Raw genomic sequence first — 13863 nt, forward strand, 5'->3', positions numbered from 1 at the left:
GTGGTGACCTGGTGTCTCTCTCTAGGAGGTGTATGTGCAGCCGAGTGTCTCCCCTACCCCTGGCCTGGCGATGGTCAACTGGGAGCCCAATATGGACCCCTATCCAGGGCCCCCAACTCCTGCCTCTCCTTCCTCCTTTTTTGTGGGGTAGGACGTGGACATGCCCAGAGCTCTCGCTTTCTGTTCCACTGGGTACTGCGGCGTTTGCTGTTCCTGTTTCTGTGGACTCACATGAAGGTGGAGTTTTCTTTCTCTTCCCTGAGAGTCATCAGTGTTTGTTGCAGAAGCTTCTCTGGGTGAGGGCAGGGCTAAAGCTTCTGCCCCGGCTGCCCCTCTCCAAGGTGTGGAGGAATGAGGGAACTGCGTCCTCTTCCTCTTGCCTGTCACAGCGGAGGCGGGGGAGGCGCTCCTCTGCCCCAGACCTTGTCATTGGTGGGCCTGGCCTGGAGCTCCGACACTGTGGGGTAGTCGTTACCGCGTGAGGGTGGTATGGCCATGGGCCGCCTGGGACAGTCATTGCAGAGTCTCCACCTTGGGTTCCAAGGGGGCGCTGGGATGGAGTGGGGATCCTCCAGCCACCTGCTTGTGAAAAAGCACATGGGAATTGGTACTAGACCCTGGGCTTGGTTCTGTTGCTGTAACACAAATACCGCAAGTGCGGCTTTACGGAACAGACATTTATTTTCTTACAGTTTTGGACATAAGAAGCCCAGATTCAGGGTCTCAGTTGTGTCAGGTCCTCCTTGTTGGTAGCCCTGGGCATTCCTTGATGCCTTGGCTTGTAGATGCTCCTCACTGGGCGTCTGTCTTCCCTAGTCCGTGTGTGTCTGTGTCTCCTCTGGTCTCTGTAACTCAGAGTGATTAGGTTTAGGATCCACCCTACATACACTGACGATCTGAACTGATTGATCACGTTACAGTAGATTGCATCATAAAAAAACAAACCCCAAACCAAATCCACTGCTGTCGAGTTGAGCGGCTGGTGGATTTGAACTGCCGACCTCTTGATTAGTAGCGAATTGATGAGCAGTGGATCTCTTAGCCACTGTGCCACCAGGGCCCCAGATTGCATCATGGAAAGTGATTCCGTTCTGTTAGATGATGTTCCATCTAACGTTAGTTTTTGTCGGGTTGATCCTGACTCATGGAGACCCCACGCCCAGGTGCAGGGCCCAGGACTCCAGTACTATTTTGGGGAGACACAATTGAATCCATAGCAGTAGGGGAGGTGTTTGTGTGGCTCACCCCCACTCCGTGGCCCTCCTCCCCTCAGTGAAAAAGCCAGGACTCCCCGTCTCCTCCCTCCCGCTGCCTGTGTGGCTATGGCAACTTGAGGGCTCTCCCCCAGGGATTTTCAAGACGTTTAAAAAATGGCCACGGGTTCACTCATGTGGGAGGTGATTCCTTGGTTCACTTTTCCTCTCTTCGTCTCAAACTCTGGCTTTTGGCCATTCTCTCTCCTCAGAGTGGTCTCCACAGTTTGCAGAAATGTCTTTAAGGGTTGTGGAGATTCAAAGGGCACTGTAAAAGCCCCCGTTCTGAGCTGAGGACAAACCCGGGTGATGACTGAGATCCTGCCAGGAGGGTGAGGGTGGTCACACACTTCACGCTGCCTAAAAACAAAACACAGCTCCTTTAACCCCTGACCTTCGGAAATGAGCAGATACAGCCTCACGTGCTGTGGCCGTCCCCGCCCGGCCTACCTCTCTGACCTGCACCTTCTTTGGTCCTGCCTGTCACCTCCTGGATAGCAGTTGTCCAACCACGAGGTGAGTTCTCCATCCTTGAAACATGTCAAAACTCAGACGTCTCTCTCCTTCAGAATCCCTGCACCGTGGCATCGCTGGCATCCACCCAGGAACCCCAGCGAGCCTCTTTTCTTGTCTGACCAGTTGCCATCGAGTCCATTGTGACTCACGTTGACCCCGTGTGTGTCAGAGTAGAACAGTGCTCCAACAGGGTTTTCAGTGGCTGATTTTTCCAAAGTAGATCACCGGGTTTTTCTTCTGGGTGAACTCCAACTTCTGGGTTTGCAGCTGAGCATGTTAGCTGTTTGCACCACCCAGGGGCCCTATATCTGGGGCTCCATAAAAGACGACCCGGGAGCCACCGCAAGGCCCAGCCCCCACGCCTGCAGACTCAGTCTACCCCTGCAGCCACTGCCCAGTTGCTGACCTGGTCTGGCCTGGGCTGTCTTGAGCCTCGCAGGTGTTTTCCTCACTCCTCCAGATGCCTGTCTGCACTTGCTTGCTTCCCCTCCAAGGCTCCAGGCCAAAATCCACCCCCCTTAGTGGGGCAATCAAAAATCCTCAGGGTTTGACCCCCAGCTGTCCAACATGCTCTGGCTGCTTATGCTAGCTTGGATTTCTCTCCCTGTGAATGGAAAGCTTTGTATCCTGACCGGTTTCCTCAGCCCTCACTTTCAGCCAGAATGGGAAGAGGCTTAGGAGAGGAATTGGGGTAGGTTTAGCTCTAGAAATCGCTAGTTTCTGTTCCTTTATTCACAAAAGGAAATGATGCTGCTCCACGCCAGCCCCAGGGAGGCTGGGGTTCGTCCTGGGCACAACAGAACCGAGGATCCATTGGATTCTTGTAGCAGAGGAGCAGGTGTGTAGGTGGGTTCCCTCCCAAAGGGGCTGGAGGCGGAGACCGGGTTCGCCCTGCAGCAAAACTGACTACACCTGGCAGGCGGTTTTGTAACCTGAACCCGTTGATTATCTCCTGGGTTTATTTAAACTGCGAGGCAGGAAACTTCCCTGCCAGCCTATTGCCCTGGGACTGAGGATTCTTGCTCCAGAAGAGGTGGGGTGCTTTGGCGAACCGCAGGCACCCGCGGGGAGGGAGCGCTGGGCCCGCGTGGGGTCTGCAGCTCCGCCTCCGGCGCCCCGCTGCGCTGTGTCCACAGCTCGCGCGGCTGCTGTCTCGATGGCTCGCCTTTGGGGTCAGCCCGCGGCGGCTCCGCTCTTCCTTCTGCCTTCCCATGCAGGCTCCCCCGTGGCTGCTCGCTGGCTTTTCCGTCCGCGCTCCTCCCGTTAAGAGGACGTCGTTGGGTGCCGCCAGTGGGTCCGACCCGCAGCGACCCCATTTACAACAGAGGGAAACCCTGCCCGGTCCTGCGCCATCTCGCAATTGTCGGCCACTGTGCCAATCCATCCCACTGAGGGCCCTCCTCTTTTTCGCTGACCCTCTACCAAGCATGATGTCCTGCTTCAGGGACTGGCCCCCCCAGATGGTAACATGCCGCCCTCACTTCTAAGGAGCTGCACTTCCAAGACAGTCGTTCCTCCTGGCAGTCCGTGGTGCCTGTACTCCGGGGGCTCGGCTTGCGCACCTCCCGGCCGGGGTGCACGCCCCAGCGGGGAGCGTTCAACTCGGTTCCCACATCTAGGGCCTGTCGGACCCTCCACCCCCGGAGGTGACACTTGTAAAAAAATTCAATCCGCGACACTCAAGCGCGGCCGCGGCCTCTCTAGCCTCAGCCTGCAGGGCCCGCCTGCGCCGAGCCTGGACTGCCTGCAGGGGGCGGCCTGGAGCCGGGGCGGCCGTGGGACCTGGAATGCTTCGGAAAGCGAAAGTGCGGAGCCGGGGACGCGCCGGAGCCCGGAAGTGCGGGTCGGGAACGCGCCGGGGCCCGGAAGTGCCGAGCCAGAACCGCGTGGGACAGCCGGGTTCGTTGGGCTCAGAGAGCCAGGCGGTGCGCGGGAGCTCACAGCCCCCCCGAAGGCGGAGAAGCGGGCGTGAGGCCAGGTGGCCGACTGCCTCCCTTCCGTTGGTCGGAGTGACCGAGTGGTTCCTTGGACAGCTGCAGTGTGGGTGACGCGGCGAGGCCCCGGGGGATGTTTTACCCCCTCTCCCTTCCCCAGTCGCTGGCCTCTCGCCTCCTGCAGGCAGGCGTGGAGGGAGCGTCCCCCGGAAAGAGCGGCGGGGTATGACCTGGGGATCCTGGGCTCGTCTCGTTCTGGTGGGGCTCAGTTTCACCCAGAGTGGGGCTTCGGGTTGCATTTTCTCAGGTGTCCCCCAGCCCCGACCTCTGTGAGCCCTGAACTCCAGCTTATGCGGTTTTTGACGATGCCGCCGCCGAGGCTTTGGGCGCGGTGCCCAGGGTCAGGAGGCGCTGGCTCTGCCGTCAGTGGGACCGGGCTGCAGATCCCGGCCAGCCGCCTTCTGACCGTCTTTGCGCTGTGCCCTCTGCCTGGCGCTCGGTGGCCCTTACTCAGTGGTAAGAATGACTCCCCTCGCCGCCTGAATTTTGACAGAAATGAAGGTGGGTTGGCAGATATCTGTCTAATGTCACAGGTTATGACGATGTCTTGCCAGTTTTTAAAAATATTGTAAACAGCCATCCTGGATGAGCAATAGACGAAGTTATGACTCAGTCTTCTTCCATCCTGACTACCTTTTTCTAGGCAAAGCTCACTTTAGTAGGGTCCTTTCTAAGCGGGAGCTCTAAGCAGCTTTCTGGTGGTTCCACAGTGAAAGGAGGAGACCTGGGCCCTTTCAGCTGCTTCTCTTAGAGTTGGGGCTGAGCTTTAGGACAGAGAGGCTAGGGAGGGTCAAGTTGCTGTTGTTAGGTGCTGTCGAGTTGGTTCTGACTCATAGTGGCCCTGTGTACAACCAAGCAAAACACTACCCGGTCCTACACCATCCTCACAGCCGTTATGCTTAAGCCCATTGTTGCGGCCACTGTGTCAGCCCATCTCGCTGAGGGTCTTTCTCTTATTCACTGACCCTGTGCTTTACCAAGCACGGTGTCCTTCTCCAGGGACTGGTCCGTCCTGATAGCATGTCCAATGTATGTGAGACCAAGTCTCACTGTGCTTGCTTCTAAGGAGCGTTTTAGCTATACTTCTTCCAAGACAGATTTGTTCGTTCTTCTGGCAGTCCATGGTGTATTCAATATCCCTCTCCAACACTATAATTCAGAGGCATCAATTCTTCTTCAGTCTTCCTTATTCATTGTCCAGCTTTCCAATGCATATGAGGTGATTCAAAAAGCCGGGGCTTGGGTCAGGTGCACCTTAGTCCTTAAAGTGACATCTTTGCTTTTGAACACTTAAAAGAAGTCTTTTGCAGCAGATTTGCCCAATGTAGTGCATCATCTGACTTCTTGACTGCTGTTTCCGTGGGTGTTGATTGTGGATCCAAGTAAAATGAAATCCTTGACAACTTCAGTCTTTTCTCCATTTATCATGATGTTGCCTATTGGTCCAGTTGTGAAGATTTTTGTTTTCTTTATGTTGAGGTATCATCCATACTGAAGGCTGTAGTCTTTGATCTTCATCAGTAAGTGCTTCAAGTGCTCTTCACTTTCAGCAGACAAGGTTGAGTCATCTGCATAACACAGGTTGTTAATGAGTCTTCCTCCAATCCTGATGCCCTGTTCTTCATATAGCCCAGCTTCTCTGATTATGTGCTCATCATATAGATTGAATAAGTATGTTGAAAGGATACAACCCTGACGCACACTTTTCCTGAAATTAAACCACACAGTATCCTCTTGGTCTGTTTCAACAACTGCCTCTTGATTTATGTACAGGTTTCTCATGACCGCAGTTAAGTGTTCTGGAATTCTCAATTTTTGCAATGTTATCCATAATTAGTTAAGTCAGGTGGGGGTAGGGAAAAGGGAGGCCAAGTTAGATCTGGGTTTTATTCTCTTCAGGGACAGTTAGGATTCCTGATCCCCACTTCTGGTTAACATTTGACCAGTCAGAAGTATCTGGGCTAAGGGAGAGGATATTGGCCAGTGAAGCCTTACTGTGAATCAGTATGGCCTGAGGGTTTTTTCTTGTAACCAAGCCAAGTGGAGGAGAGAAGAAGTCTAGAGTGGGGGAGGAGGGAGAGATCACAGAATTTTGAGTAGGATAGGCTGGGCACCCTGAGGACAGCGAACATGTGGTTGACAGGCAGAGGGGGACATTTGACGACTCCACCTCCTTCCTCTTTCCTGGCAGGGTGCTCTTCTCCCCTCCCCGTTGTGTGGTGAATGGCTTGGTGTTGTGGCTTTCCTGGTTGGATCACTGCCATGTACACCGCTGGGCACAGGACAGGTGGGAGTGCCTTGTCTCCCCAAGGCCATCGGCCTGCCAGCTCCCTTGCCCACCTGCTTGGTGCCCTGCCCATTTCTGCCTTGAGTCTCCTGGCCCTGCGCCCCTGGGTCATCTCTGGCCCACCCTACCCTGACCAGCCGTTGCAACTGATGGACTGAAGTAGTCTAGCTTACTGGAGTTGACGGGACTTGTTCTTTTTTAGGCATTAAGAATTGAATTCCATCCCAGACAAACAGACCTGCAATTCCTGATGTGACGGGAGAGTCAGATTTGCTGGCCTGAAATAGAAAAGCAAGTCGTGGAACTTGGGTCCTGACTCCTTCTTGTGAGAGACTGAAGAGATGGAAACCATGCAGTCTGCGAATAAAAATAGGATCCTGCCCGCGTGGATGACAGCCCAGGTGGTTGAGAAGCCAGTGGTGCCAGCAAAGGACCCCAAGAGGAGGAGAACGGCCGTGGTGAAGGCATCAGCAGCAAGGTGGGGTGACCTCTGAGAGTGGAGGAGGGGAGAAGGGCTGGGGCTTCCACAGTGGCAGAACGTGGAGGCAGACTCACAGGACAAATGTCTACAGGGAGGAGCTGACCGCTGCCCTCACTGACAGGCTCTGGGAGGTGAGCCCTCCGCCATCGGGCTCGTGACCTGTCAGCTCACAGGTGCAGCTCTGCCTCTCAGGGTCGCACACACACTAGCCACGCTCCTCAGGCCAGTATCCAGAACTCGAGTCTGTTCATTTGCAACAAAAACCAACCACCAAGGAGGCAGGATAGCGGCCCAGACACTCTGATCTTCTGGCCAGGGCCTGCCGTCCCTGAGGATAGACCTTCAGAGAGGACAAAGTGGCAGCAAGATGCTGGGCTGAGTGGACTCAGAAACTGGGGCTGGGGTGTTGGTTGACGGTCATGCTGGGGCCTTTAGACTGCCAGCATCAGGTAGGAGGAGTCCCTGCCGCAGAGACCAGCCTCAGGCTCGGGCCAGAGCACCACACTCCCAGACAAGCACCCAGCCCTCAGGGCACTCCTCTGTGGCACCTCCCTCTCTGCGTTTCCTTAACTGACTGACCCCCCTTTCATATAGTTGCTGGTTCATTTAAATGTGATAAAGCCTTCAGGGACGTGTTGGTCATGTCTTAGCATGATGGGCCTGTGTGATCTACTGGGGCCTTTGTGTGTGCTTCACAGTTTGACTCTCAGGAGCTGCCATGGGTCCTGTGTCCGGATTCTTGGGTTGAGGGTGATGGAGGGAAGGTTGGGAGCTGCTGACCGTTGCCTGCAGGGACGCCTAGGCAGCCCCTGGGTGACAGGCATCCTGCTCTCGTCCCTGGGGAGCCCAGGCCGCCAGCCTCTGGCTCTCCCTTTCCTCCCCTTCATCCCTGACCTCAGGTCCCTGTTGCAGACTTCCCGCCATGAGAACCGTGTACTGCATGAATGAAGCAGAAGTCGTCGATGCCGCCCTGGCCGTCCTGATCGAGGTGAAGTCAGTTGTGAATTTCTTCTGCTGTTGGCTTTCCTTTCAGCCTGTGTCCCCTCCTAGCTCTGAGGGTCTGGAATCCCCACAGTCGTTTTTATTCAATTATCAATTATCGGGGTCCAGGAAAGATGAGGTCATGGGGTCAAACTGATTGGAACCAAAGAGTCAGCGTCTTTTTAAAATGCTGTGACTAGAAACTGACGGGCACAGACCAGGCCCTTGTTGATGTGAATGAATGAGATGCCCTGCGTTCTCTGCGGCCTTTGGGTTCATCTGTGGCTGTCAGGCCGCTTCTCCGACCCCCGTCTGTCTGCTCTACAGCTCACACCCCACCCCTCTCCACAGATGAGGTATCGGGGAGAGCACGTCCTCCTTGTCTGGGGATGACTCTACTAGAGGGTGGTGGGGGAGGACCTGAGTGTTTAGCAATCTATCTCTGAAACGGCCTGTCGGATGACACAGCTCCTGCTTCTCGAAATCACAACAGCAACAATAATTGTACCACCTCAGAGTTGTCTGGTAGTTTATAGTTTATGAGGCGCTTTTATGTATGTATGATCTCATCTAATCTCCACAATAGGTGTTGCAGATATTATCCTCCCTGGTTTACAGGTGAAGACATTGAGACTCAAAGACTTCCCCATGGTCACATAGCCAATAAGTGACAGCTTGACCCAGACCCAGGGTTTTCAGCTCTACCCTGTGTTGCTTCCATCCCCTCACCCTGCCTTCCCAGACATATTTTTCCTGTTTATTTTTCATTTCTACTCAGCAGTTCGTATGCCCCTGCCCCTTTCCCTCCCAGGGTGGCCGTGATTCCTTAGACAGCTGTGGGAAGGTGTGGGGGGGAAAGGAGGGGGGAGAGCATGGGTGTCACTGACTGGGGAACAGTGCTGACTGGTCACACGCTGGCTCCCAGGTGTTGCTGAGCACGTTCTATGTCACAGACACCCAGACTGCCGGGGAAGTAAAATGCCTTCCCCCCATCTGCCATTTTTTCAACACTGCAGGGCCGCAAATGGGAAAAGTCCTTGGAGCAGAAGGCCCCGGCCAAAGCTGATAAGCTGGAGCTCTCCCCCCGCTCTTTGAGGTCACCATGGTCTCCTGGGGGCAGAAGTGAGGACAAGGACAATGGCGAGGACAGCCTTCCCCCCAGCCTCGGCCCTTCCCAGGAGCTGGGGGGATCTGACTCTACCCACAGCGAAAGCCAGAAGGAAGAGGAGGACGCCTTGAAATATGTCAGGGAGATATTTTTCAGCTGATGGGGCCCTGTTCCAGGACTTCCTTCTGAGAGCCGCTGAAGGACAGTGCTGATGGGCTGTCTGCCTTCAGCCTCCCGATGCCCTAGGCGGGCAGGTCCACCCAGCTCAGAAGCCCTGGCACTCAGGCCTTGGGAGCTGCTTTATTGAGTGTGTGGAAGTGAGGCGTCAGGAGGAGCCCCCTGGCTCTGCCCAAGTCCCCTCCCAGCCCCGAGGATCCCCAGTCTGTTTTATTCAGTTATGACGGTCCAGGGAAGATGAGGCCACGGGGGTCAAACCGACTGGAACCAAGGAGTTGTTAACAATTTTCAAAGAGAAGCTCGGCTGCCAAACAGGTGAGACCCTCCAGGTTAGTGGGCACAGCTTCTCCTTGCCCAGGATCTTCCGCTGCAGCGCAGACAACCAGTCAGTCACTCGGTGAGCCCTGACTGCTCCAGGCGCCCCGGACAAACCCTGCCCACGGTCTGCATCCAGGGCTCCAGGCACCCCGGTATAAACCCTGTCCATAGTCTGCCATCCAGGGCTCCAGGCACCCAGAAAAACCCTGTCCACAGTCTGCCAGCCAGGGCTTCAGTCGCCCAGGGGGGTGGGTTGGTGAATGGTGAACCACACAGGCCTCATCACTGGCAGTCTCTGCCGAGGACAGACGGACACTGAATGCAGCCCAAAGTGAGAGTGGGGAGGAGCCAGGCTGCTGCCTCAGGGTGCAGCGTGGCCCTGACGGGCATGGGGGTGCTTCCTTTGCCATCCAGTTTCCAGCACAGGTACTGATGCTGTATCCATTCCCCAGTGCAGAGGTGGCCCTGCTCTGTCCTCTCCAGGGCCACGGCATAGTCTTTGTGGGGCCCCATCCCTCTCACCTTCTCCCTCCCGACATTTGGCCACTCTGCCCTGCTCCCAGGTCAGCCACCAGGAATGGATCTGCCAGCTGAGCCCCTGTCTGTCTGCCTCCAGCTGTGGGATTTTCAGAGAACCCTCCAAAGCCACCCAGGCTGCTCTCCTTGTCCTGCGTGTCATGTGAATCCTCAGAAGCCATTCCTGGGCTCACGGGGTTGGCTCTGGGGGTGGAGGCACTGGGCAGGGCTCATGTCCCACCCCTCAGGTGGAGTAGCTGGAGCGGGGAGCAGGCAGGGGAATAGGGCCACGTGAGATCCAGGTCCCTGGGGACACTAAGGCGCTCTGTCCTGTGATGCCCCTCCCCATGTTTGTTGCCATAAAAACCTTGCTTGGGTTCTACTTTGCCAGAATCAGACTGGACATGTGGCCCTGTGGTAGGTGTCCCTGCCTCCACACCCTCCCGAGGATACACTTGGAAGGGTTTGCTCAGGTTAATTAAAGCAGACGTGTGTGGCAACGAGCTGTGTGGTTTTGGGAGGGGGCCTTGGAGGTCCCGAAGGACAGATGCCTACACTAGGAAGTCGCAGGGCCCAGTGACCCTTGCCACTCTGGGCCTGATAGGTCTGCAGCGGGTCCCCTCTGCCAAAGCTTGAGGTCAGCATCAGCTGTGAACAGGATGGCTGAGGAGAGACCAGCCTGAGAATTCTCTGGCAGCATCTGAGCATAGTTCAAACAACACACCCTCACAGTTGCGTGAGCCTTTAGAGAGGACTAGCAGCTCTCAAGCTGGCTCTTGTCCCTCCCTGCCCCCAGAGGGAATGCAGCTGTGACCACAAGCAGGAGAATGAGCAAGGCCTGGGCAGTGCCCAAAGCTAGAAACCCCGGACCCAGCAGGGCGAGCCGGAGCCACCTCCACACCAAGGACAGGAAGAGGCCCAGGCCACTGGCCAGCAGCACCGTGGAAGCTGCCAGGAAGCCCACGGCCAGCTGCCACTCCCCCTCATCCCTCTTGCACCGTGCCAGGAGAAGTGGCAGGGGGACAAAAAGGGTGAGGACCAGGGCCCCGTAGACTCCCAGCCGGGCCAGGGCCAGGCCGGCCCGCGGCACACCCAGGGCCTCCAGCTCGGGGAACTGGTGGCACTGCAGGCGGTCTGTGTCCTCATTCCACAGGCAGAAGTTATAGAAACCGATGCGGAGGTCAGGCAGCTCGGTGAGGTCGCCGGCCTTCCAGAGCAGTGCGTAGAAGAGCAGGGCGATGACCAGCAATGCAAGGCCCAGGATCCCCAGGAACAGCAGGCGGCCGCCCCGCTGCGGCTCCGGGATGGCCATTCTCGCCAGGCACCTGAGGGGAGGCACCCCGTGAGTGTCCAGGTTCCCCTCTCCTTCCCAGCTGTCCCTGGCATCCCCTGAAGGCAGGGGGCAAAAGGACAAGCAATCTGAGATACCCGTGTTGAGACCCACTTTCTAAGTCAGCACCTGCCCCTGGGCTGAGTTCAGAAGTCTCTTAAAGGCTTATCACCTGCTGTGGAGTTGAGTCCGACTCATGGTGACACCGTGTCTGTCAGACTAGAACTGTCCTCCACGGGGTTTCCAATGGCTGCTTTTTTTCAAGTTGATTGCCAGCCCTTTCTTCTGAGGCACCTCTAGGTGGACTGGAACCTCTAACCTCTTGGTCAGCAGCCAGGTGTGTTCACAATTTGTACCACCTAAGGACTTCTTCCAGAGGCTTGGAATGCCTGCGTTGTCTTACCTGAAGTGCCCTTGGCCAACCTTTGTAGCAGGTTAAATATAACAGACTATTGGAAACTTTCATTTTATTGTTGGGGGGGGCGGCATTTGGTCCGGGTGCTGCCTTGTGGGAGCACTTGGTTGGGGCAACCACGTTTGCTACAGAAAGAATTCTCAGGAGAAAAAGGTGTCTTTAGCCTCCATGTTAGATCTAGTCTTCATGTTAGATTGGTATGAAGGGGAGTTTTAACCAGTGCCGCCGTATAGAATATTCCCTGTGGGAACATGTGTTGTGTAGTTTTGGGTGTTTAACAAAGCCTCTGTCTGTGTTTTTAACGGACCGAGGAGTTTTCTGGTGTGGGGTGGACTCCCAGGCCTGCAGCGCCATGTATACCTCACGCTCACAGGACGGAAGGCGTGATTGGCCTCCGCTGTCCGGGCACCAGCTAGGGTGGACATGACTGCACACACGCCCCTTCTTGTTTCTCCCAGAGAAGCCCGTTACACTTATGTCCAAAAACTGTTACGAAGTGTTTTTGACGTGAAAACAGCTCAAGTGAAAAATGCAGCTCCTCCCGGAGGGGGAGACTGCACCACCTCACGCCGCGCCACGCGCAGCGCTGTGTCTGACTTCCTCATTTTCTCTCGACTGGCTTTGAAGGGTTTAAATGGAGAATGAAACGAAAGTGGAGCCTAGAAGCCTGTGACCAGTCATGTGGAGGAAGTGAGAGCTCGGGTTTCCTGTTTTCCCTTCTCACTGTAGGCACTGAGAATTCGGTCTCTGACCTGGTGCCTGAGGCCCTCCACCTTCCCACCCGATGGTACGTGCACTTGTCCGGTAGGCCCAGCTCCTCTGTCTCCACCCTGGCTCTGTGATCCGGACCCACCTGCCAACTCTTGACAGCCACTCCCGACTCCCCAGGCCCTCTTCTTAGCCTCTAATCCTGCCAGCTCTTCAGCCAGCCCATACTCTGGGTTAGCCATGAGCCCACTGAGGCTGTCGGCTCTCTGAGGATCTGTTTTATCCCTGCGTGGGTGCCTGGCACACAGTAGGGCTCAGTACATTCTTCAGTGAATGAAAATGCCATCTCCTATCCTTCAGTTATTTCTCCTTAAGACAGCTGAGCTTCCTGAGAGCAGGGGCCACGCTATCTGTCTCCATTAAACAGTGCCCCCAGCACTCAACGTGGAACGTTTCATACGTGCCTCCTTTGACAAATGGGAAGATGACAGGAGCGCTTGTACACAGACAGCAGAGGTCTGTTCTCACTTCTTTTTCTAAGGGCTTCATAGTGTGAGGAGCCCTGGTGGCACAGTGGTTAAGAGCTCAGACTGCTAACTGAAAGACTGGCAGTTTGAACCCACCAGCCATTCCTTGGAAACCCTGTGGGGCAGTTCTACTCTGCCTATAGAGTGGAAACGAGTAGGAGTTGATAGCAATAGGTTTGGTTTGGTTTTTGTTCACAGTATCTGGGCATTTGGCTGGAAACCCTGTGTCACCACGTGCCCTTGTCTGCTGCCTGAGAGCCTGGCCTTGTTTTGGTTTGTAACACTCCTGGTAATCACGTTCTCACCACAGTGTGCTTCCCAGTTCCCTTCGATGATAAGCCTGTGTTTCCTTCAGAGCACAAAAGGGGAGACTGCTGAGCCACTGTTGCCATTTTTAGATAAACTCTTTCCTGTTTATAATAAAGCATTAAATGCTGATTGTGGCAAACTAGAAAAATACATGCAAGTGTGGAGGGAAGATTAAGTCCTCTGCAACTTCAGGTGGTAGAAATGACCACTTAACAGCACATTCCCTTCTACAGTAAAACCTGAAAAGGCCAGAACCTGTGTCAGAGCAGGAAAACACAAATATTTTCCACTAATAGAGAGTGATAGAAAAGTGGTAAGACTTCACACTGTCAAAGGCGGAAAACTTGGGAGATCTGGAAAAACAAGGCAGTCCATGGAGTTCGGCTCTCCCAGGTCTCACGGTATGATGATGTCTTACGGAGCTGATACCACGGGAGCATATGCTTGTATCCTACGTTGTAAACCTCACTACAGCATCAGCGTTTCCCCACGTTACTAAAATGCTTCCTAACAATTTAATGGCTGCATATTTTTATCATAGTTCATAGTTTTTGAATTTTTTATAACATTTTGTAATTGCATAAATGGTGACTATACCTGTGACTCAATTTATCCTTCCACCAGCAGTTCAGGAGAACGCCTATCTCGTCCTTCCCGATACTGAATATTCTCACATCTTCATCTTTGAGAGTGATAAATGATATATCATTGTTACTGTTGTTTTTTTTTTAATAATAAAATTTAAAATATTTTAAGTGTTGACCATCCTTGGCTCTTTTATCATTCTGAGTTTTTGTGCTAGCTTATCAATCCGTATACCAAAACCAAACCAAACCCAGTGCCATCGAGCAGATTCCAACTCATAGTGACCATGTAGGACAGAGTAGAACTGCCCTATACAGCTTCCAAGGAGCACCTGGTGGATTCGAACTGCCGACCCTTT

At 54.6% G+C, this 13863-nt stretch overlaps 2 protein-coding genes across 5 annotated transcripts; one reads left to right on the forward strand and one right to left on the reverse strand.

Moving 5' to 3' along the window:
- Positions 1-3593: 3593 nt before the first annotated feature.
- On the forward strand, positions 3594-12894 carry CYREN (cell cycle regulator of NHEJ). Of its 4 annotated transcripts, none has more exons than XR_010322598.1 (6): positions 3594-4219; positions 5955-6050; positions 6253-6528; positions 7444-7519; positions 8529-10662; positions 10785-12894. XR_010322598.1 is itself a non-coding variant. In XM_010600436.3 (5 exons), the coding sequence occupies exons 3-5, from the start codon at positions 6392-6394 to the stop codon at positions 8778-8780; spliced, it is 465 nt and encodes a 154-aa protein (XP_010598738.1). In that variant the 5' UTR covers positions 3594-4219; positions 5955-6050; positions 6253-6391; the 3' UTR covers positions 8781-12894. The 4 variants fall into 4 exon arrangements, 1 of the variants encoding a protein (XP_010598738.1); XR_010322599.1 differs by having other exon boundaries at positions 8529-9112; positions 10428-12894; XR_010322600.1 differs by having other exon boundaries at positions 8529-9112.
- On the reverse strand, positions 9083-10943 carry TMEM140 (transmembrane protein 140). Its single transcript, XM_003420867.4, has one exon. It carries the CDS (start codon positions 10941-10943, stop codon positions 10386-10388), a length of 558 nt encoding a protein of 185 aa, XP_003420915.1. The 3' UTR covers positions 9083-10385.
- Positions 12895-13863: the final 969 nt, after the last annotated feature.

This window comes from Loxodonta africana, chromosome 8 (assembly GCF_030014295.1).
Source record: "Loxodonta africana isolate mLoxAfr1 chromosome 8, mLoxAfr1.hap2, whole genome shotgun sequence".
Lineage (NCBI taxonomy): Eukaryota > Metazoa > Chordata > Mammalia > Proboscidea > Elephantidae > Loxodonta > Loxodonta africana.